The sequence below is a fragment of the Mauremys mutica genome, chromosome 15 (assembly GCF_020497125.1).
Source record: "Mauremys mutica isolate MM-2020 ecotype Southern chromosome 15, ASM2049712v1, whole genome shotgun sequence".
In the NCBI taxonomy this organism is placed as follows: domain Eukaryota; kingdom Metazoa; phylum Chordata; order Testudines; family Geoemydidae; genus Mauremys; species Mauremys mutica.
Genome location: NC_059086.1, coordinates 17,198,324 through 17,221,427, shown reverse-complemented (window position 1 = coordinate 17,221,427; position 23,104 = coordinate 17,198,324). Strand labels below are relative to the sequence as shown.

At 50.8% G+C, this 23,104-nt stretch overlaps 1 protein-coding gene across 1 annotated transcript; it reads left to right on the top strand.

The window, feature by feature from the left end:
• The first annotated feature begins 9,179 nt into the window (after nt 1-9,179).
• Nucleotides 9,180-22,419, top strand: LOC123350475 (butyrophilin subfamily 3 member A2-like). Its single transcript, XM_044989093.1, has 11 exons — nt 9,180-9,249; nt 9,998-10,345; nt 12,479-12,763; nt 13,814-13,915; nt 14,137-14,193; nt 15,524-15,559; nt 19,166-19,192; nt 20,182-20,202; nt 20,346-20,372; nt 21,034-21,736; nt 21,869-22,419. Exons 1-11 carry the CDS (start codon nt 9,180-9,182, stop codon nt 22,014-22,016), a joined length of 1,824 nt encoding a protein of 607 aa, XP_044845028.1. The 3' UTR covers nt 22,017-22,419.
• Nucleotides 22,420-23,104: the final 685 nt, after the last annotated feature.

Genomic DNA, 23,104 nt, shown 5'->3' with positions numbered 1-23,104 from the left:
GGGCAGGGCCTGTCGTTATGTGTCTGTGCAGCACCTGGCACAGCGGGGCACTGACCCCTGTCTGGGGTTCCTCGTTAATACCGTAATGCAAATCATACACAACAGCAATTACTAGTTTGGTGTGACGAGCAATGTGCTGAACATGTTTTTTTCTCCTGGTTTAGAAAAGGACGGCCAGGGTCAGCATTGTGTCAGCTGGCCACGGTGACCCCTGGGAGTCACTCTAGTGTTGTTATTGTGGTGGCACCTGGGGTCCAGTCCTGGAGCAAGGGGCCCAGTGTGCTGGGTGCTGCACAGACACAAAACAGAGACAGTCTCTGCCCCAAAGAGCTCACAGCCCAAGAGAAAAGCTCTAGGGTGATCCACAACCAGCTGACACCATGTTACACATGACATGTCGTGTCTACACTGAGGCTGAACTCCTGCCCCTGTAGAGACCAATGGAAACTCTCCCATTGGTTTCAGTAGGGCCAGGATTTCACCCTGAGTGGTTAGTGTTGTTAACATGCGGTCTAGGACCACCCAATTGCCCTGCGCAGAGAGGCCACAAGGGCCCTGGCTGGGCTACGCTTGTCTGGGGAGAGCTGGATTTGCTGATCAGAAGCCGGGAAGCTCTGGGGGTTTACGAGCTGTCCTATGTGGTGTTGTGTGTTGGTTTCTATTGTGGGTCTGGAGCTCACAGACTGTTCATTTGCAGGAAGGTCGGGGAGGGGGTGGGGGCTCTGACTATGCTGGCTGGTGGGTAACATCTTCAGCACCACTCAAGTGATTTAGGAGCTAGGGCTGGAGTCACAACATTGCAGGGCCTGACTCCCAGGTGCCCTGTCACTAGGGGACTTCACAGCCCTGAGTTAGGTGTCCAAGTTCCCCGTACAATGTCTAGACAAAAGTAGGCACCTACCAAAGGGCCCCTCAGAAGCCAGCACGCTGAGCAGGCAGCCGCCTAAGCCAGCCAGTGAAATGCAGAGGAAAAGGGGCAGGGCTTAGGTTCCAGATGCACAAAGGGATTTAGGCACCTCACTCCCATTGATCTGGGCCTTAGGTGCCTGACTGAGGGGCCGGAGGGAGGTGACTCCCTCTGGTTGGGATTCTCAGCAGTAAACCCTCACCTGGAGTTAGGCATCTAAACCCAGTCAGCCCTTCCTTGTACAGAACTAGAGAGATAAACCCCTCCCTGTGCATTACAGCCAATAGCCCAGGGGTTAGGGCACTCAGCTGGGATGTGATGTGAGAGATCCAGAGTCAAATCCCTGCTCCAATAACTATTTATTCAAAGGGGACCAGCTCCAGCAGGAGAGACTCATCCCCCAGTCAGTTACTAGGGGACTCACCTGGGAGGGGAAAGACCTGGGGTCAAATCCCTGCCCCAAAGCAGGCAGAGGAGGAGAATCAAACCTGGTTCTCCCACAGCCCAGGTAATTGCTCCAACCAAGGGCTCTTGGGTATTCTGGCCACATGCCCACATCCCTCACCCACCCCCAGCTGCCTTTAGTGCAGGGTCTGAACTGGTAGGTGCTCTCAGAGCAGCTAGCCCTTCATCTGTCTATGTCCCTTTGTGGCTCTGGCCCTTAACTCCTCTTGAAAGCCAATGGGACTTAGGTGCTTTTTCAGTATTTTACTCTCTGTTATTAGGCTGAACAAGAGCCCTGTAAAGAAGCTGGAAACTAGAGCTGGTCAAGAATGTTTCATGAAAACGTTTGTAATGAAAAGTGGCTTTCAAAACCATATGAACATTTTCACCAAAGTATTTTATTTAATTTGAAAATTGTCATTAAAATGTTTCACAACAAAAAATGTTCATTTCAATTCTAGTCTAATGCAATCAAAATTCATTTTTTTTTACTTTTAAGGGGGCAAAAACTAAGAAGTGGACTTGAAAAAAGTTCATTCTGAATCTATTTTAATTGAATTTCCAATCTATTTGAAACCATTATTGCTTTGTTTTGAGTCATGTTGTCAGAATATTGGAAGATTTCAGGAAAACTTTTGAATGAAAATTTTCCTCAAAAAAAAAAATCCCCATTTTCACCAGCCTCTCAGAATGCTCAGTGCCTGCCAGGCCTTGGCTCTGTGGCTCTCTCAGAGCCCCGCTTTGCACAAGGGCAAACAGGTAATAAAATGGCCTAGAAACCTGCGCTCACCCTTTGCTCTGGGGCGGGGCTGGAGATGCAATGATAACAGAGAGCCCTTGGATGGGGGCCAGACTCCAATCCCTTCTTCCTGGCTAGCAGGTGCTTGGAGCTCTGCAGAGGGTGGGGCTGGATTCAGGCAATGCTGTGCCCTAGACCTGCCCCCTACCCAATGGAGTGGCAGTGGCTGGATCCTGCCTTCTCCTCCTAAAAGATGGGGACAGCACATGGGCCCCCTCTGCCCCCAGAAGGGTTGGGGCATTCCCTCCCTCACTTCCACTACTTCCCTTAGCTGTGGGGTGTCGGCTGTAGAGATACATTTCTGCAAGATTATAATTTATTGAAGTTTGCTCATAAGGGACAGTGTTAGGAATATAGGATTTTGAGCCTGGTAGCAAGGTGGAGACCACCGTGAAGCTGTGCACAGCAGTTTGTCACAGACACTCTCTAGTTTGTTTTTAATTAAAGTTTATTCCTTTCTCATTCACTGGGTTGTTGTTTAATGAACCGCAAGATCATTCCATGGTGTCAGAAGTGCCGAGTGACAAAGAGACTGCAGCAGTCATTTTGAGGTTAACTCCTGTGTTTGAAACTGAAAGTAGAAGCAAGGGGACTGGTGGAACAGCAGACGGACAAGAAACACAAGCTTTTCTATGTGATTTATGATCATGGTACTAGTTTAACTAGCTGAAGAAGGGAAGAAAGCCAAACATGGTTGTTTTGCAAGCTCAATCCAGTCTGCAACTGTCAAGCAACGTAGCAGAGAACTGAAGAAATTCTGCCAGAGATTTGAATTGTATTTAGCAGCCATAGGGGCAGAGGAGAAAAATGATAAAATGAAATCATCAGTGTTTTTGCATGTTGTTGGGGAGGAAGCATTGGATATTTATAACAAGTTTGAAGAAGGTGAAAGCATGAAGTTAAGTAAAATTCTGACTACATGTGAGGAACATTGCATGTCAAAAAGAAATGAAATCTTTGAGAGAGAGACATTTTTATATGCATGCGAAAAACTGATGACACCATAGAGCAATATGTTAGAGGATTAAGGAAACTCAATAAAATCTGTGACTTTGGTGATTTGAGAGACTCTCTGGTCAGAGATAGGCTCAGTTGTGGCATTAAAGACAATGTGTTAAGAGAGAGACTGCTCCGTGATGGAGATTTAACCTTAGAAAAAGCTCTTTAGATATGCAGGGCAGCCGAAACTGTGAAAGCACTAGTCAAAGAGCTGAATTCAGCAGAAGGGCTTATCCACATATGAAGTACAAAAGAATATAGCCTGGGAAGCTCAAATCAAGAAGTGGAACCAGACACTATGGAAACCATTGGTAGTGGTGGACTGGATACAGATGGTTATGTGCATAGTCATCTGTCTTGGATGGTATAGACACAACAAATCCTGCATCGTGCACTTGCAGTCCCTTCTAATCTTATGAGTCTATGTGGAAGGTGTGGATCACAGCATGGCCCCAAACAGTGTTTTGTGTTCGAAAACTCTGTCATAAATGTGGGGGAAATAATCATTTTGCAAAATGCTGCAGATCTCAGATGTAAAAATGTCAAGTGCATTCAGTTGAAGACAACCTGGTTTTACACTGACATGCTGGGATTAAGCAAATCTGATGAGAGGGGCTGGATACTGCCTATGAAAGTGAATGAAACAATTATTCCACTGAAATTGGATACAGGAGCTCAGGTTAATATTCTGTCTTAATGCCATCATGAGAGCCTGAAAATATGACCAAAATTGGGACCAACAAAAATAAAAGTAACTGGTTCTTCTGGAACAAATATATCAGTGATTGGGAGGTGCACTGCTAGCATTAACTATAAAAACACAGCACATACACACTCCTGTTCATTGTGGTGCCAAAGGAGGTGACACCAATTGTAGCCCTGGCCAGCTGTGAAAAACTCAATCTAGTAAACGATCTACAAGATCATACTGAATGTCGCTATGAGGCACTCATTTGGGAATATCTTGATCTGTTCGAAGGGTTGAGTTGCTTTCAGGGTGAACATACAATCCAGATAAACAAGCAGTTCCCTCCTGTTATCCATCCTTGTAGAAAGGTGTCATTTTTACTCCATGATAATCTCAAGGCTGAGCTCACAAGGATGGAAGTAATGCAAGTACTATAATACAAATAACCGAAGAGCCAATGGAATGGGTGAGCTTCCTAGTTATTGTGGAGAAAAATATGGCCAACTATGCATATGCTTAGATCTGAGAGACTTCAAGAAGGCTATAAAAAGAGAACATTTCAAACTCCCAACCAGAGAAGAGATTATTGCTCATATAATAGTTCAGTAAATTGGATGCACCCTCAGGATTTTGCCAGCTAAAGAGAACTGAAGAAAGCTCAAACTATGACATTTAATACCCCATTTGGAAGATATAGATTCTTACATCTACCCTTTGGTGTAGCTTCAGCACCAGAAGTGTACCACAAAACCCTACATATGATGGTTGCCTGCCACATGATCTATGAACATATACATGGTGTCAACACCTCAGTGGATGATTTCATGATCTGGGGACCACTTAAAGAGCTACAGAAGTATGATTTGGTTCTGACCTACATGCCCAATAAATTTATGTTCACTGCAGATGCACTTTATAGAGTGATGACTCCCACTTCAAAACTAAAGTAAACCTTAGAGACAGAGAGACAAGGCTACGTAGATCTGATTGTAATGTCAATTCCTGTAGCCAACAGGAAACTGCAACAAATAAGAGTTGAAATGGAGAAAGGTGAATTGTTGGGGATCCTTAAAGAAGATATAATGGAAGAGTGGCCTGAAGAAATAAGTAATTGCTGTCCAAGTATAAGAGACTATTGGAACTGCAGATATGAACTACTCCTGGGGTAATTCTGCTCCAAAACATTAGAAATTTTGCAAAATTCTGCCTATTTTATTTGTCAAAATAACACAGTGTAATCACACCAGTTTCCATTATTTTTGGTCATTTATTTCAAAATACCTGTCAGCAAGTATGTCTGTAACAATACAGACAATAAAAAAGATTCAGGAAATGTTTTTTTGTTTTTTTTGATAAATAGATTCCTTACTAGACATATTAATACAGAACTCTGAGCAATAATTCATTTAAACTACAATACAGAACCATATTTCCCACACCCCTTGGAAGCAGTGCAAAGGTTTGGGAGAGCCAGGGGTAATGGAGGAGCTGAGGAAAAGGGAAGTAATTGCTGGGAAGGAGTCTGGGTGTGAACTTGGAGGGTTTTTGGGTATGGGTAGGAGAAGTATGGAACAGGTTTTTTTGCGGGGTGGGGAGCAGGGCCGGCTCCAGCTTTTTTGCTGCCCCAAGCGGCGAAGCGAAAAAAAATAAAATAAAGATAAAGCCACGATCAGTGGCACTTCAGCAGCAGCTCTACTGTGCTGCTTCATTCTTCGGCGGCAATTCGGTGGTGGGTCCTTCACTCTGAGAGCGTGAGGTAACCTCAGCCGAATTGCCGCCAAAGACCCGGACATGCCGCCCTTTTCCATTGGCCGCTCCAAGCACCTGCTTCCTTCACTGGTGCCTGGAGCCAGCCCTGGTGGGGAGGGATTGTTAGGGAGCCTCCCCCATGCAGACCCTGGCTGATCCCTAGCCTCACCCATTCAGTAAGATACATCTGCCCCGTCCCCATGTAATCCTGCAGCTCCCTCCATTCCCATGTGTCCCTGCACCCCTCCCTGTCCTCGTGTCCCTCCACCCCCAACTCAGACTGTGTCCCTGTGCCCCCACCCAGCCACCCCATTTCATCATGTATGTCTGCACCCCTCCCTCTGTCCCCATGCAGACACCCTGCATGTGTCTCTGTACCTCTGTCCCCATGTGTCTTTGCACCCCCACTCAGCCACTTCTTCTCTCCCATCCTTATGTGTCACTGCACCCCTCCCTGTCCCTACGTGTCCTTCCACCCCCACAAAAAAACCACCACTTAGACACCCCCATGTGTCCATGCACCCCCTTCCCTTGTGTCCCTGTGCCTCCACTCAGCCACCCCTCCCCCATGTGTCCCTTCATCCCCACTCAGCCAGCCCCCTGCCCACATCCCCATGTGTCCCTGCCCCCACTCCCCCTGTCTCCATGTGTCTCTGTGACCCCATTCAGCTGGACCCCCAACCCATGTGTCCCTGCACCCCCTGTCTCCAGTGTGTCCCCATGTGGCCCTGCGCTTCCACTACCATCCAGCCCCTGCCCCAGTCTGTCCTCCCCCAGTAGCCCTTGTGAACCCATCTGTGACTCTCCAGCAGCCCATGTGCCCCGTGCTGTCAGTCCTCACATATCCCAGCTCCTGGCCTGGCTCACCAGCCTCTTCTCTACCCTATTGGCAGCTGGGGTTGGCCCAGGAGCTGCTGCTCTGTTCTGGCACCACAGCAGCCCGGGTGGGCAAAAGGCATAACTGCAACAACTTTGCAGCAGAATTTATTTTGGAGGGAAAGAATTCTGCTCGACACATAAATTATGCATGTGCGCAGTGGTGCAGAACTTCCCCATGAGTAATGAACCTATTGTGATGGGGTAATTTTCAAGTGAAACAAGGCTGTAATACCAATGAGCCTCCAGAAACAAATGCTATAGAAGATCCAGAAGGATCATCTAGGAATCGAGAAGTGCAAACAATTATTGTGAGAGGTGATGTATTGGCCGTGGATCAATCACTACATTATGACTGGAGTAGGAAACCACTTTTCATACTTGAAATAGAAGCCATGCCAACAGACAGAGCAGCTGAGACCTCACCCAGTTCCACAAAGGCCTTTTGAGAAGGTCGACTCTGACTTATTTACCTGGCAATGAAAGGACTATTTAATCTTCACATTTTATTGTTCTCTGTATCCAGAAATGTGCACACTGCACAGTAGTAATAGTAAGTCAGTGACAGCCGGCATGAAAGGAATCTGCTCCAGACATGGAATTCCTGATGACATCTTTAGCAATAAGAGGCTGCAATTTTCCAGTGCAGATTTTAAGCAATTTGCCATAGATGGGGATTTTCATCACAAAACATCAAATCCAAACAATCCCCAATAGAACAGACTTGTGGAACTGTCTGTGTGGACAGTAAAGATCCTTATGAAAAAGACTTTTGGTGGTGAGGGTGATATGCATACAGCTTTGAGTTACTGAAACACAGCTCTGGAGAATGGCACTTCTCCAGCTCAGCTGTTAATGGGAAGAAGGATCAGATCTCATTTACCAATCACTGATAACTTGTTGAAATCTCATGGCAATGAAACCATATGGAAAATGAAAAAAAATCAGAAGTGGAAGCAGAAATACTATTTTGAGAAAAGGGCGGCTCTAGGTTTTTTGCTGCCCCAAGCACGCTGGCAGGCTGCCTTCAGCAGCTTGCCTGCAGGAGGTCCCCTGTCCCATGGATTTTGCGGCATGCGTGCGGGAGGTCCGCTGGTCTTGCGGCTTCGGCGTACTCGCTGCTGAATTACCACTGAATCCATGGGACTGGCGGACCTCCTGCAGTCAAGCTGCTGAAGGCGGCCTGACTGCCACCCTCACAGGGACCAGCAGGGAGCCCCCCGCAGCTTGCCACCCCAGGCATGTGCTTGGAGCACTGGTGCCTGGAGCCACCCCTGGTGATCTCCCAAAATAACAGTATGTTGGGAATCATTAAGAAATAAATAGATAAGACAGAAAATATCATGTTGCCTCTAAATAAATCCATGGTACGCCCACATCTTGAATACTGCATGCAGATATGGCCTATCTCAAGAAAGATCTATTGTAGTGCCTAAGCCTTAATCCTGTCCTGGCACTGGCCTGTAGTGTCAAGGCTTTAACCCTCTCCTGGACAAGGGCCTATGGCACCTAGGCCTTAGCCCTGCCCCGGGCATGGTCCTATAAGGCCTAGGTCTTAACTTTTCCCTCAGGAATATCATTCCCAAATGACCTTGGATGGACTCAGAAGGGAGGTCTCTTTGGGTGCATTTCCTGCTGGTTATGCTCCCCACATATACAGAGGAGTTATATAAAATCATAAATCTTCCATCTGGAAGCTTTGCAGCATAACATGGCTTTAATGCTCAGAATCCAGAACGAGGACCTAAAAGAGAAAGAGACAAAGCAGGCTGCTCCCTCAGTCTGAGAGGCCCAGGTCACCCCACTTTTCTCTAGCCTGCTCTGTGTAGAGCTGCCTGCTGGACCCAGATCACACACTTCACTACAGAGCCCCCTGCCTGCCAGCAGGACCAGGAAAACCCCCATTTACAGCTACAATTTACAATTCCAGTACAGTTTTCAATGCACCAGGAACATAATGGGTGGACTTAGAGGGAGCTGGAAGTTAAACAGAAATAGATTCACAGATGTGAAGGCCAGAAGAGCCCATTGAGTCCATCCAGTCTGACTATGTCTACACAGGCCGGAGAATTGGTGGGAGAATGTCTGAGGCTCTAAGCAGAGCTGAGACGGCCCCTGCTGACCCCCACATTGTATCTTGTTGTAATGTCTACTGATGTGATGGTCTCCTGTTGATGTAAGGGGAGAGGGAACAGATATCTGACAGCGTCCTCTGGTGTCTGTCACAGCCACTGCCAGCCCCGTCCCTGTCACTTGGCAGCATCACTTACACAGGTGGGTGACTTCTGGCCAGGCTGACCTGTCGAAAGGTGCCCAGATGTCACCCACTGGCCAGGGTATGAGACGAGCCCCTCTGGGCCTGATCCACGCAGCATGTGAGTCTGTCACAGCCCCAGCTGCACAGCCTGGCTCTTTAGCTCATCCTGTAGAGCCGCATGCTGTGAGCTGTGGAGAGCCCTGGGTCAGGCATCTGCTGCGTTATCCCAGGTGGAGGCAGGCACAGAGCCAGGCCCCTTCTGCAGGGGGGACAGCGGTGTGGGTACCACTGGGGTTACCTCGGAAGTGGCCCTGCTCTGCTGCAGGCTTCCCCTGCACTGGTGGGGGTCGGGTCAGACACTGGATGGGGCATGTTCCCTGCACTGCGGGCCCCTCACACAGTCTGGGGAGTGTTAACCGTCCCTGCTCTCTCCTTGCAGGTCCCGACCCAGGGTGTCCCCATGGCGACGTGGTGGCGGCTCTGTGTGTGCAGCCTGGGGATCCTCCTCCTGGCGCCATGTTCTCTCTCTGGTAACAACATTTGAATCCCAATTATTGCCCTCCCTGTCCCCCATGTACACTGCCCCCTGCAGGGCTGGGGTAGGGGGATCTGAGGCCCAGCCACCCTCACCCCCGGGGGTCCAGGCCCAAGAGGCTGTGGGGTGGGGATGACGTTGAGGTGACTGGGGCATGTCCTAGCTCTGGGTGGCAGGATTGTTGGATCTTGCAGCAAGTCGCAGGCTCCTGTTGCCCCTGAGAGAGGTTCCCAGAGCCCCCAGACACTAATTCCTTCCTGTACCACCATGGCACCCGAAGGCACCAGGATGCCAGACCTGCCCCACTGGGAACCTGGATTCTCATGCCTGCAAGGCTGAGATCTTCCCAGCTGCCTGAGGGATGGGGGTGCCCAGTTCCCATTACGATGAATGGAAGCTGCAGCATTACCTACTCCAACCCTTCAGCCACCATGAGTCAGGAATCAATAATCAGGAAACTGGCTAAAAACTCATCAGATTTTTAAAAAAATAACCCACCTTTTGGGGTCTTCTTGTTTCCTTTGTTTTTTGAGCTTTCCATCACACTTGGGTCACATTTTCAAGCTTTTCTCTGCAACCAATAGAGCTAGAAACTGATTTTTGTTTTAAATGAAAGCTGAGATTCTCACAGAATCACATGACTCCAGGAGCTGGGGCTTTATGAAAAACACATAGTATCTCAAGGGTAGGCACCCTCTCCTCTTTCTGCTCATTCAGTCTGCTCCTGGGGTTGTCTATTGCAGAGAAGTTCTCCCTGGCTGGCTCCCCGCACCCCGTGGTGGGGGTAGTTGGCCAGGATGTGGTGTTACCCTGCCAGCTCTCACCCCCGGCTCGGCTTCTCGGCATGGAAGTGCTGTGGAGGAAAATTGAACCAGGATTTGTCGTGATTCGCGAGTACTTGGAGGAAGGTACCAAGGACCTGCCAGGGGAGGGTTACCAGACCCGGACAGAGCTGTTCCCACAGGAGTTCAGCAGTGGGAACGTCTCCCTGAAGCTGAAACGGCTCCAAGTGGCAGATGCTGGGACATACCAGTGCCTTGTGAGGAACCTAGAGTGGACCCAGGAAGCCAGCACTGATTTACGGGTCACAGGTGAGACACTGCACTGAGGGGCACTGTGTCTGGGCAGCCAGAGCCTCCTCTGCCACGGGGGTGGGGGTGCCCCAGCACTGAACCCACACTGCTATAGGGTCCTGTGCTGCATGGAGCTCTGTGCAGGACTCAGTAGGGAGCACTTTCCCCTCGCACTCAGCCCTGACCCCACTGTGGTGCTAGCTGGGTCAGTGCTTCATTAAACAACCTCTTTTCAGTGAGACATGAAGCTACAGCCCTCAGCTCTCATGCTCATTGTGGTGCTGTTTGAGGGAGTGGGGCCTGTCGGAGAAAAACTTAGTTCTCACTTTTTGGTTGGGTGCAGCAGAGTCAGATTCTTTATTTTCTCTTTACAATTGTATTGAGGGAGGGAGTGCCCTAGGACACAGGGTTGCCCCAGTCCCAGGTCTCTCCATAGGTAAACAATTCCAGCAAGCATTTATGCTTTTGTTCCAGACAATAATAAGCAAAAGCTGCATTTTGTTTATACATAGGCCATCTTGATATCTTATTTTTCTCACTTCTATTTAGACGCCAGTCTACATTCCTCATTATCGACACAAGGTCGCAACAACTTCTCACACAGTTCTTTCCCACTTGCCTCACACAATCCTCGCTTCTACAAATGTCACATTAGTAGGGTTATAACTAGCCTAACTCTTGCTAACAGAGACTGTCATGCATTAAGATCCCCTACAAATCCCTGTCAGTTCTTTCTCTACTTCCACAGGCCTTTATCTCCATGTTCTGCCCAGATCCCAGTTCAGGTGATAATTATGGTCGGCTCAGGGCTGCCCGGAGGGGGGGGCAAGTGGGGCAATTTGCCCCAGGCCCTGAGCCCCGCAGGCGCCCCCACGAGAGTTTTTCATGGCCCCTGGAGCGGGGTCCTTCACTCGTTCCAGGGGCCCTGGAAAACTGTAGCCCAGGCCCCGGAGCTTCTTCCGCTCCCGGTCTTCGCCGGTGGGGGGTCCTTCCTCCAGGGCGGAAGGACCCCCCACTAGCGAATTATCGCCGAATCGGGACCCTCCATCGAAGTGCAGCCGGGTCTCAGGCGGTAATTCGGCAGCGGGGGTGGGGGGGTGGGGTGTCCTTCCGTTCCGGGACCCGCTGCGGAAGTGCCCCCTGCCTTCAAATTACCACCGAAAACCTGGCTGCACTTCACCGGCAGTCCCGCTTTGGCGGTAATTCGGCAGTGGGGGGCCCTGCTGCGGGTCTTCGGGGCACTTCGGCGGCGGGTCCTGGAGCGAAAGGACCCCCCGCTGCCGAAATACCGCCGAAGTGGGGGCCCCCACCACTGAAGACCCCAGGCCCCTGGAATCCTCTGGGTGGCCCTGAGTCAGCTTCCCTGAAACTCCCCCTGCAGTGTCCAAGGGCTGGGATATTGTTTGTTATTCCCTGTGCACTGACCCCGTGTTCAGTGCTGCATAAGGGCAGTGGAAGGGACAGTCTCTGGCCATCGAGTTCACTGAGTATCCTATCCCCAGACAATACAGTTCAGAAACATCAAGCCCCAGGTGAGGGGCCTTCCTGTGATAACACAGAGCACTGAGATTGTTTTAAATCATCTCCCATTTTCAGTGGCTCCTAGTCCAAAGGAGACATGTGCTTTTAGAGAGAGATTGAAATGAGGGGAGGGTGGTTGTGTGTACCACTGGGAGAGGGAAATCTAAGCATGAGGGGTGGCTTGGCCTGGGGCATCATTACCAGTGTGTGAGAAGGACACCAGAGGGGACAGTTATTAGAAGGGTGGCATAGGAGGAGTCGTAGCAGTGATGTAGGCAGGGTCACCATCCCTCACCTTCTGCTCCGTACCAAAGTGCAGTGATCCTGACAGCTGTTGGGCTGCACCCCAGATGTAGCTGCATTTCAGCAGCGGGTGCTGTGATCTCTTTGTAGCTGTATAAGCCTGCACCTTCCTCTGTGAGCCTGCAAGGCACAGTGCTCTATGAAAATGCAAGATTATATTATTTAATGGCCCCAGCTCTCAGGATGAGGGATCCCAGGGAGTCTTTGCACATACAGGAATGGAGCTTTCCAGCCACAGCTCCCTATACCCAGCAGTAGCTGGGGAATCACATGGTGTTACCAAAGACACAATTTCCTGATACACACACCCTCTGTCTCTCCCTGTAGCTGTGGCTCCAGTGTTCATTGACGTGCTGGGCCCCCAGGACCAGGGGATTGGACTGGCCTGTAGATCCACAGGCTGGTTCCCCAAACCTGAACTCCAGTGGGTTGGAAAGAAAGGGCAGAACCTGTCAATGGAGATTGTGACCGACTTGACTCAGGACAGGGAGAACCTGTATAGTGTTGTGAGTTACGTCACTGTCACAGAAGGGGAAGACAATGGAGACATCAGCTGCATAGTGTGGAATGGCCTGCTTGAGACCGAGAGACAATCGGCCATTCACCTCTCAGGTGAGTCCATCTTTGCAGAAGGGGTTGTTGTTAGTGCTGTGGAGAACTATTAAAGTTGCTAAGTGGTTCCTGCTGCTAGTGTTGCTGTTCTGGAAGCTCCGATGCCAGCTGCAGCAGCAGACGGTGCAGCATGTTAATTCAGCAGACCCTGATGTTATTCATAAGAAAGATAACAGGCTCAGTTCAGTGGCGATGGCACTCAGCCTGGTTTATTGTGGACAAAGCCTAGAGCCCCATAGGAGCCACAGTTACACTAACACACGTCTGCCTGCGACAAGGTACCCACTCAGCCTGTGCACCAGGATGCTGTCCCCTCAGCTGAACAAAGATGCCTCACTTATGACGTCTCCTTTTATACACTGATACAAGCAAGTTACGTATTACATTCCAGATGTTGTTAGTTATCACCCCTATCCTTGTACCTGCCAGCAGGAACAAAATATCCTCATCCATTAACCTCTCATCCCATCCTTATCCTACAAGGGGTCGGTGTGTTCCTGTACCATATCTTAGGAATGTGTTTACATAGTTACTTGAGAGATCTGTGTGTTTTTGTACTATCCTCTTGAGCCAGGAATGTGCTTACCTGGTGCTAGCTAGTAGCTGGCGTATTGTTATTTTTTCAAGGCCAGGCCTACTCTGGTTCACAGCCTTTGGTTCACACTTTTAGTTATAGCTTGGGCTCCAACAAGGGCTACAGGGGTCACCACAGGAGTGCGGGGCCTGGAATTGCACTCAGCTAGCGCCTCTTTCTGGTACTGAGACAGAAAATGTCCTTCTAACCTAATTTGTGGTGCCGTTAGTGACGGAGGTTTCTGTGATCTGGACAAACTGCCTGTCAGGAGCTAGGGCTGAGTCTTGTGAAATGAGCTTGATATTGTTCTTTGAGGAGATGTTGCATTTGGTTGATAAAGGTAACATGCCCTTCAGTCCTGGGAATTTCTGAGGATCTCTGAGCCAGAACTCAGCTGTCAAGCCACGTGGCAAACCCCGTTCTCCAGTTCCAGGATGGGACCTTGCTCCTCACACACTGTGCTCTCTGTTTGCCAGGTGACGCCTTCCCCCATGTTTCTCCTTGGCGGGCTGCATTCTGGGTGATTTTCACTCTGTTTCTCATTGCTGCTGGAGCTTGTGCATATCTTGGATACGCAGGTAATGGGAATGTGTTATTTGCATGTTTAGAGCCCAGCCCTAGAGGGTACTGGGGTGGGGCCTGGGAGAGTCTTATTGTTCAGATATTTACCCTCTGTTGATTTTAGGAAATAAACCAAACAGTCACACCAGGGTCCCCAGCCCCACCTGTATTAGTGTATTGCTCAGTGTTTCCCCTTCCTTCCCTGTCTCACTGCAATACCTGATTCTCTGTCTCACAGCGAAGCAAAAGGCCTCTGAGAAGAAACGCTCTGAAGAGGAAGCGCGATTATTTTATGGTAGGTCTCCTGCTCTATCTCTTATTGTGTCTATTGAGATGCATGAGCTTGGTGACTGCTTGGCATTACCTATGGGCTCAGTGCAATGAAAGGGATGGAGCCAGGTGGTCTTTGCCTAGTCGTTCCTCATCTCCCCCATGTTCTCACACACACTGATGGTAACAGGTTGCTAAATATGTATTTTGCAGCAGATACCCAAGGGTCTGTGCTTGTGAGATTCCCTGCATGTGGGGGCAGCATGGAAATGGTTTGCAATGACAATTCTGGGTCAGATTCTGTCCCACTCACCCTCAGCAGTTGCTTAGTGATTCTATTCTCCTTAAAGGAAATGACACTGGAAGGTCAATGACGCTCTGTGAAATGATTCCATCCCTGTGACTGTCGAATGCACAGGACACAGAGAGGGTGTTTAATCACTGGAACAAGCTCCCCAGGGCAGTGGGGAATTCTCCATCTCCTGATGGCATCAGAGCCAGACTGGGCACCTTTCTGGAAGCTGCTGTAGCTAAACCTGAATTATTGGCTCAGTGTGGGGGGAAATGGGTGGGATTCTCTGGCCTGTGATACACAGCAGGTAAGAGGAGATGAACTAATTGATCTGCTTGGCCTGAAACTCTATGAATCGAGCAATAGACACAGCAGCACCACGTGTTTAATTTATTCCACTCTGAACTTTTCAGTATTTAAGAACAATATAGGTTTTCATTGTGGTAGTGCTGAGTGGTGCTGACCCATTCTGCTGGGCATTACGCACACACGCAGGGAAATTCAGATGAAAAGTGCAGAGAATGGATACAACATGCCAGCGTGCTGGCTGGGGTTCTCACGGCAATCACAGCATGGAAGAGCCCTGAGGATCCTCCTCTTTCATCTCCTTTGCCCTCTGCCATGGCCCCTTGTCACCACCATTCCTCCAGCTGGGGAAGGCTGGACAGGACTCCCCTAGCAATCAGTGCTGTTCTGTAACTAGCCAGAGGGGTCGCTGTGGAGTAACTGACCCTGCCCCATGGTTCTACCGGCCCTGCTGCACCAGCTCAAGGCTTGCGCCACACACAGCCCTAATGCAACAGTTTAACTCAAGGAGTGTTTTGTAACCTAATTAGTTATACTCATGTAAGATTGTGTGTAGAAAAGGGCTAAGGAGTGAGAGACTCCCCCAGGTCTCCTGCCTGTTGGTGCATATCACTAACCGCCAGCCCTGCTCCTGTCAAACTGCCGGCTCCTGCACTGGGGCTGGGAGTGCGGGTGTGGGGTGTCTGTGACTAACCCCAGTCATTAGGCAGCGTACAGCACCACCCAGTGTGTGTCTCTTTTCTCTTCCCCATTTCAGAGCCTGCAAGGACTGAGAAGACAACCTTGGAATCAGGTATTTTGCTAAACCCCTAGTGAACGTGTGTCTGCGCTTTCACACTATAATGAGATGGGAAAATCACCACATGCGCTGTATGGACTTCAGTCACCTTCATGATCATCTCCCCCCTGCTCTGGAAACAAACACTGCAGAGTTTGTAGCTCACATTTCAGTATCATCTCCAACAACAGAGACTGAATTTCATGCACATGGAATGGTGGGCCTCAGGCTACGTCCACACTGCCCAATGGTTCAGATTACAGGGGTGTGACTAGGAATATGCACCAATGTGCTGCCCTGTAACGACCCTATGTGGATGCCTTGGCTATGAACTAAAAGGTTCTTAGCTAGAAATGTAACGAAGGCCTAACTGAAGCGAGATGGGTGAGTGCGCACCAGCAGCATCCACACGTGACAGTCCCAGCGTAGCACTTTCGTGCATGCTGCAAATCACACCCCCGTAGGCTGTGTTGCCCAGGGTCATGAATCCAAAGTGGTCGTAACTTAACTGTTTCACTCCAGGTGGTGTCAGGAATAAATCAATGGGAACATAGCACTTCCAGCCAGGGCTGCTGAAAGCGGGTTTGGGCCCTGGTGAAAAAAAATTTCCGGGCCCCCCAGCAAGGGCAGACTGGCTAAACAGGGCTGACAAGGGAGTGGGGGGGGAGAAGCCATGGAAACCGGGCCTCGATAACTGGTATCAGCTCCGCCCCCCCACCAATCGGCCCTGCTTCCAGCTGATAGAATCACTTATTTGTATCAAGCTTTCAAGTGTGCTCTTATCTAAAATGACTATTAGATTTAAGCACACACAAACATAGGTTTAACATCCCAAATAATTACCTACAATCTGAGATGGTATTGAGTAATTAACAGAAGGATGATGGCCAGTTGCTTCCAAGCCAGAGAGTAGGGTGTCAGGAAAAAGTCTTTCAGGGCTTGGCTACACTTACGGTTTGCAGCGCTGGTAGTTTGCAGCGCTGGTCATCCAGCTGTGTAGGAGCAGCACTGGTGTGTGGCCACACTCACAGCTACCAGCGCTGGTGTGTGGCCACATTTGCAGCGCTGTTGGGAGTGCTGCATTATGGGCAGCTATCCCAGCATTCAAGTGGCAACAACGTGCTTTTCAAAAGAGGGGGGTGGAGGGTGGTGTACTGTGACAGGGAGCGGGGAAGAGAGAGAGAGAGTGGATTTTTGGAGCCAACACTGTGTGTTAGTTTCCTGGATTGAAAAATCACAAAATGTTCACGAGCCCTTAGTCTTAACTCTTAATTGCAAACAGCCTGCCTCCAACACGGACTCCCCGCTGTTTCACTCACTCCCTGTGGTGTACTGTGACAGGGAGCGGGGAAGAGAGAGAGAGTGGATTTTTGGAGCCAACAGTTTAGCTTCCTGGATTGAAAAATCACAAAATGTTTGCGAACCCTTGGTCTTAATTGCAAACAGCCTGCCTCCAACGCTGTTTCTCTGTCAAGCAAACATTCACTCCCTGCCTCTCATTTGATCGTTCACAGCCAGGTACAGATAGCTCCTGTTTGCTGTGATCAGTGTTTGTTTTTTAGATAAGCAGTTCAACGGAGCTCCGATCGGAGTTCACAACAAAACAAAGAGAGGCTGCATAACAAAACAAAGAGAGTAATTTAGTTAAAAGCTTTCTGGGATATCTCCTTATTCCCCGGAGGCCAATAAAAGCACTGGTGTGTGTCCACACTTGATGAGCAGCGCTGGATCACCAGCGCTGCAATCGCTACACCCCAACCTGGCCAGGTGTACAGCCAGCGCTGCAGCCAGGGAGTTGCAGTGCTGGATGTGCCTTGCAGGTGTGGACAGTTACTAATTGCAGCGCTGGAAAGCCTCTACCAGCGCTGCAACTTGCAAGTGTAGCCAAGCCCTCAGTATAACTTCAGAGAACTGTTCCAAAATACCCTGTATTACAGTGGTAGGCAACCTATGGCACGCGTGCCGAAGGCGGTATGCGAGCTTATTTTCAGTGGCACTCGCACTGCCCAGGTCCTGGCCACCAGTCCAGGAGGCTCTGCATTTTAATTTAATTTTAAATGAAGCTTCTTAAACATTTTAAAAACTTTCTTTACTTTACATACAACAATAGTTTAGTTATATATTATAGACTTAGAGAAAGAGACCTTCTAAAAACATTAAAATGTATTACCGGCATGCAAAACCTTAAACTAGAGTGAATAAATGGACACAGCACACCACTTCTGAAAGGTTGCCGACCCCTGCTCTATTATCTAGTCTTTTTATACACAGCTCCTAGTGACCCCATTGATCATCACTGCTCCTCACTTCAATAAACTACTTATCACTAAAACATTCCTAACAATCTTAGCCATAAGAAGCTTCTGTATCAAAGATGCCCAAACTTGAGGTCTCCATCCACTTATTTTATTTCAGTCCCATAGTTTGTGGACTCTTTCCTCCGCTCCTCCCTTTCTAATTAGCAGAAACCACAAGCCTGCAGCTAGTATTTGACCTTGCCTCCAAAAGCCCTGCTTGTCCAAATTAACTCTTAACTATGTGGTGTTCTGTTTTATTAATTCCTGGTGGCTGAATGCACACTCTGTGGCTGTGACTAGCTTAGTCAAATTCTGGGGTAACACACTCCTCAATTCCAGGGTAACAGCCGAACAATGGGGCTCTGTAGACAAAACCTTAGTCAGGGGCTGGACAAACTTCCTCCATGCAGGACTGTGGATTTGTCTCAGTTCTGAACTGCAAAATCGCTGCTATGCCAATGCTGGACTCCACAGCCCTGTCCTCTTCCCCCTCCCGCCGAGGCTAAGCCTTGGCTGCGAATGAACACAGACTCTGTGTATGGGCCCTGTGAGGTGCATTCTGATGGGCCCCACCACCCACATTGTTCTCACAAGAGCTGGGCCAGAACCTGACCCCACATCTGTAGGGGTGGGCAGTAAATCCAGTGCCACACAGTGCCACGGAGCTGTTCCCAAGTTAAGCTCCTGCCAGCCACTGACCCTAGAGTTACACACTTGTGCAAATCAGCACCACAAAGGGATTGCATGGATCAGAAATAGGAAGTCTGAGTCTGGGTGACACACTGCAGCAGTGCAGGCCTCCCTCTAAGTGACACATGTTCTGGCAGTGCTGTCAGTGGGGGAGGGTGGGGGGTGATGCCCCCAGGGGCCATTTGTGGGCTCTGTTTAGGTGCTGCTCTGGGACCGTGTCTGTTGTTCATTCACAACAGTTTTGTCTGACGTTTCCTGCCAGCTCTGAGACCCTTGGTGCATTGGGTCTGTCTACACTATAGGAGGAAGCAAGCTTCCCAGTGCGGGTAGCCAGACACATGCTGGGTACTGAGGGTGGGGGTGGCTCAGCATTGCTACTCGAGTGTGTTCCTGAGGGTCTGAGTGGGTTTGTACTTGAGCAGCCAACCCAAGCTGCTGCACCTGCTCCCCACAGCTACCCGGCTACTTTTAGTGCTCTGGCTCAAGCAGAACTAGCGTGTGTCTGCCTGTCCAAACTGGGAAGCTCACTCCCAGCTTCAGTGTAGACATACGCAGAGTTTGGAACTGCCCCATGTCACTCTGCTCAGAATAACCAAGGTGAACCCACGATGGTCTCCTTCTCTTCTCTCCCCAGAGTGCCAGGAGCTGCGTGAGAAGCTTGGTAAGTTCATCCACCTCCCCATTAGAGCCCCTAGGCAGAGGATCCCAGCCACACATGGTGCTGAGAAGATACCAGACACCGCAGGGCAGGGCTGAGTGAACAATTTGGGCCAAAATCAAAGTCATATTAGAGTCACCCCAGTCCCAGTGCAGCACTGTGAGTTCTCTGCAGCAGACACAGGGTCACCTCCTCTCATGTCTGGATAGACAGACAGGTGTTACCTGGCCTTTGACAATACAATGCCAATCACATTGTTCTGATGCAGGAGAAGGGGATTAGCCACTTTCTATAGATGACTGCAGCAGTGCAGGCTGTCCTTTCCCAGAACATGGAGATGAGCAAGAGACCAGATTCACGCTCACATTTCCATGTGTTGTTGCCAAGACTGGACCCCAGATCTGAGCTCTAATCCTCTCCAGGTCTATCTATGCCCCGGTTACACCTGGAGTGTGTAGCTTTGATGCTCCAAAGGGTTATTAGTAATTCTCTTTAGACGGAAGGTTTGAGAATGTCAGAGCTGCACAGATCCAGACATGCACGTTCCATCTAAATTAAATGTTTTGCAAATCCCAGCCTGCTTTTTATCCTGTCAGTGTCCCTTCAAAATCCCCCAGTCTACTGGGGGCCTCAACAACCAAACAGCAGCTTCTTACAGGCCTGGATTGCGCTCTGGTGACACTGGTGTCAATCCAGATTCGCCCCAGTGAAGCATCTGGAGTTATGGATTTACAGCAGTGTCTCTGAGAGCAACATTTGCTCCAGTCCCAGACACTAAGACACAATATGACGGCATCACTGAGAGCTGGTCGTTGCTGTCAGCATCTGGGGTGAAAGGGCCTGTCTCTCACTTCACACAGCCGGGACATTTCTCCTTCAGCTGTGAGGGCCCATGAACCACTTGTAAAGTAATCACACGGTCACACAGCAGGTCCCAGAACTGAGCCTTCTGCCTAAATGACAGGGAATAATTCTGTCTCTTTCCATTTCAGACAGGGCAGTCACACAGCTAGGTAAGAAAACATGTTTCTATGTCACATTTCACATCACGCGATTCCTTTCTATTTGCCAATAACCCCTCTCCCAGAACGGTGTCTCCTGTGGGAGCGAATTCCCCACGTTGCCCCTGACCAGGTTTGTTCCTCTTTCCTTGCAGAGTTCAGGAGGGCTCGGAGCTACATGGGTGAGTGGGGCTGCGAGGGGCTGAGCAGACGCTACGCTGGGGTTAGTGGTATTGGCATTACGTAGCTGAGCTGTCAGAGGTGTGGAGTCCCCAGGGGGCAGGTGGGGCAGGGCGGACGCTGTCTGCAGAGCCGTGGGGATGGATGCCATGTATGGTCCCTGACCATGTATGGTCGCTGCCCTGAGCTGTAAGTCTCACCCCTGGGCAGCTCCCTCGCAATCCTCCCTCACTCAGTCCTGATACCCCTCCATCTCTCATTGACCCATCAGGGATGATCCATCCCTACCCTGTCATCTGCCCCTACAGCCCCACTCAGCCCTCCCTCCGTAACCTGCAGTCTTCCCCACTGGGCACCCTCCATGGCCCCCTGGAGCCCAAACACCTCCTAGGGACAGATCCTGTGCAGAGGGGAGTGAGAGGAGCAAGGAGCCCAACCCCCCCACTCCAGATCCCTTCACGTCCCCACCAGCTCAGGGCCAGGCCCAGCCACAGCCCTGGAGCTCCCGGCCAGATCCAGGCTTGCGGTGCCAGTCCAACCAGTCACCTCAACCCTTAACACTCTGTCATTCCCTCCGGCTGTGCCGGCTGGAATCTCTCCTGTGGGATCGGAGGGTCCCTGGCTGACCCATGGCTAATGGGGTTATTCTGTTTTTTCCCCCAGTCCACATCACCCTGGATCCAGATTACAAACACCCCGAACTCACCATGTCTGCGGATGGCAGAACAGTCCAGCACAAGCCCGCATCCCTAGGGCCAGCTGCCCCCTCTGCGGCCCTGATCGCTGTGGGGAGGGAGGGGTTTGTGTCCAGGAGGGATCATGGTGGGGAGGGCAGGATTTGCAGGGGGTACTGGGAGGTGGAGGTGGGGGACAGCCTGGACTGGGAGCTGGGGGTGCTGAGTGAGTCTGTGAGGGACAGAATGAGGCAGGAGAGACTGGAGAGACTCCCTGTTGGGGGGTGCTGGGCTCTGGGGAGATCTGGGGGGCTGTATCACCCCGGAGAGGCCGACATTGTGATCCAGAGCTGGGGTGTGACACCGACAGTGGTTGGGGTGTATCTGGATCTAGAAGGGGGAAGTCTCTCATTCTATAGTGTCAGTTCAATGGCCCTTATCCTGGAGATTCCTGTGGAAGGTTCTGAGAGATTGTTCCCCTTCCTCAGCCCTGGTCACGCTGTGGGGAGGGACCTGGGAAAACCCCTCAGCATCTGCGCCCCCAGCGACTGGGATTTCCACCAGGAATTAATGGTTAGTGGGTCTGTTAGTCAGGGAGATCGAGGGGCAGGAAACAACACAGAGACACCTGCAACAGGAGAAACAGCCCCAGCGCCTGGAGACAAGCAAGTGAAAGAAAACAGCGCAGGGCCACCTGCAACAGGAGAAACAGCCCCAGCGCCTGCAGACAAGCAAGTGAAAGAAAACAGCGCAGGGCCACCTGAAACAGAAGAAACAGCCCCAGCGCCTGCAGACAAGCAAATGAAAGAAAACAGCACAGGGCAAACTGTGATAGAAACTTTCCAAAACTTCCTGCCCACCAGCTTGATTCCCAATTGGATGATGGGGAATAAAATAGAGCAGGAGCATCCACAACTGGAACCAGCCCCCACAGAGAAGGGGGAAAAGAAACATCAACGCTCCGAGGTCTGAACCCCTCCCATGAGGCAAAGGGAATCATGCGAGAAAAATGCTCAGAACTTGACTCCCGAAGGGTCTCTGGAGCTGACTCTTGTTCCAGGGATACCAGGGCCAGGAAATACGATGGGGGAATCAGACCCAAACGCCGACACCTGGGAAAGAACCTCGCCCCACAGGGAACGTGGGGAAATGGCGACACATCAGATGTTTCCTCCCCCTGAACTCAAAGGAAAACAGCAGTGATTTGTGATAACACTTTGACCTAACCAACCCCGAGTTGCATCGGAATGTGCTGATTGGAGGGAACTGCAGTAACGCGACTGTTAAATGTAGGAAATTCAATACACACTGGTTGGGGGATGCAGAGGGGAAGGGTCTCGCAGGGGCACTGACTCATTCCCATTGCAGACACACACGCTGCTCCTGCCAGCCTCTAGCACTGGGCCAGATTGAGGCAGGGGCTTTAGGGACTGCAGCCTGGGCCCCGCAAAAATAAATCACAGGCAGCGATCTCCTGGGCACTCAGGCTGCCTGCCCTTGCCCCACGCCGCTCCCAGAAGCAGCTGGCTGCTGGCACATCTCTGCGGCCCCTGGCTGCATGCGCTGCCCCCGCCCCCAGCACCATCTCCGCAGCTCCCATTGGCCAGGGTGGTGCTTGCGGGCGCGGGAAGTGCAGATGTGCCAGCAGCCAGACACTTCTGGGAGCAGGGTGGGGCTATGGCAGTCAGACAGCCTGCCTGAACCCTGCCACACCGCCAGCTGGGAGCCACCTGTGGTAAGCGCCTCCCAGCTGGAGCCTACACATCACAGCTGCTCCCAAACCCCAACCCCCTGCCCCAGGTAAGAATCCCCCTTCTGCACCCAAACTCCCTCCCAGACCCCACGCCCCTTCCTGTACCCCAGTCCCCTGCCCCAGCCCACTCCTGCACCAAACTCCCACCCAGGGGCGGCTCTAGGAATTTGGCCGCCCCAAGCACAGCGGCACGCCGCAGGGGGCGCGCTGCCGGTCGCCGGTCCCGTGGCTCCGGGGGACCTCTTGCAGACGTGCCTGCGGAGGGTCCGCTGGTCCCGCGGCTCCGGTGGAGCATCCGCAGGTATGC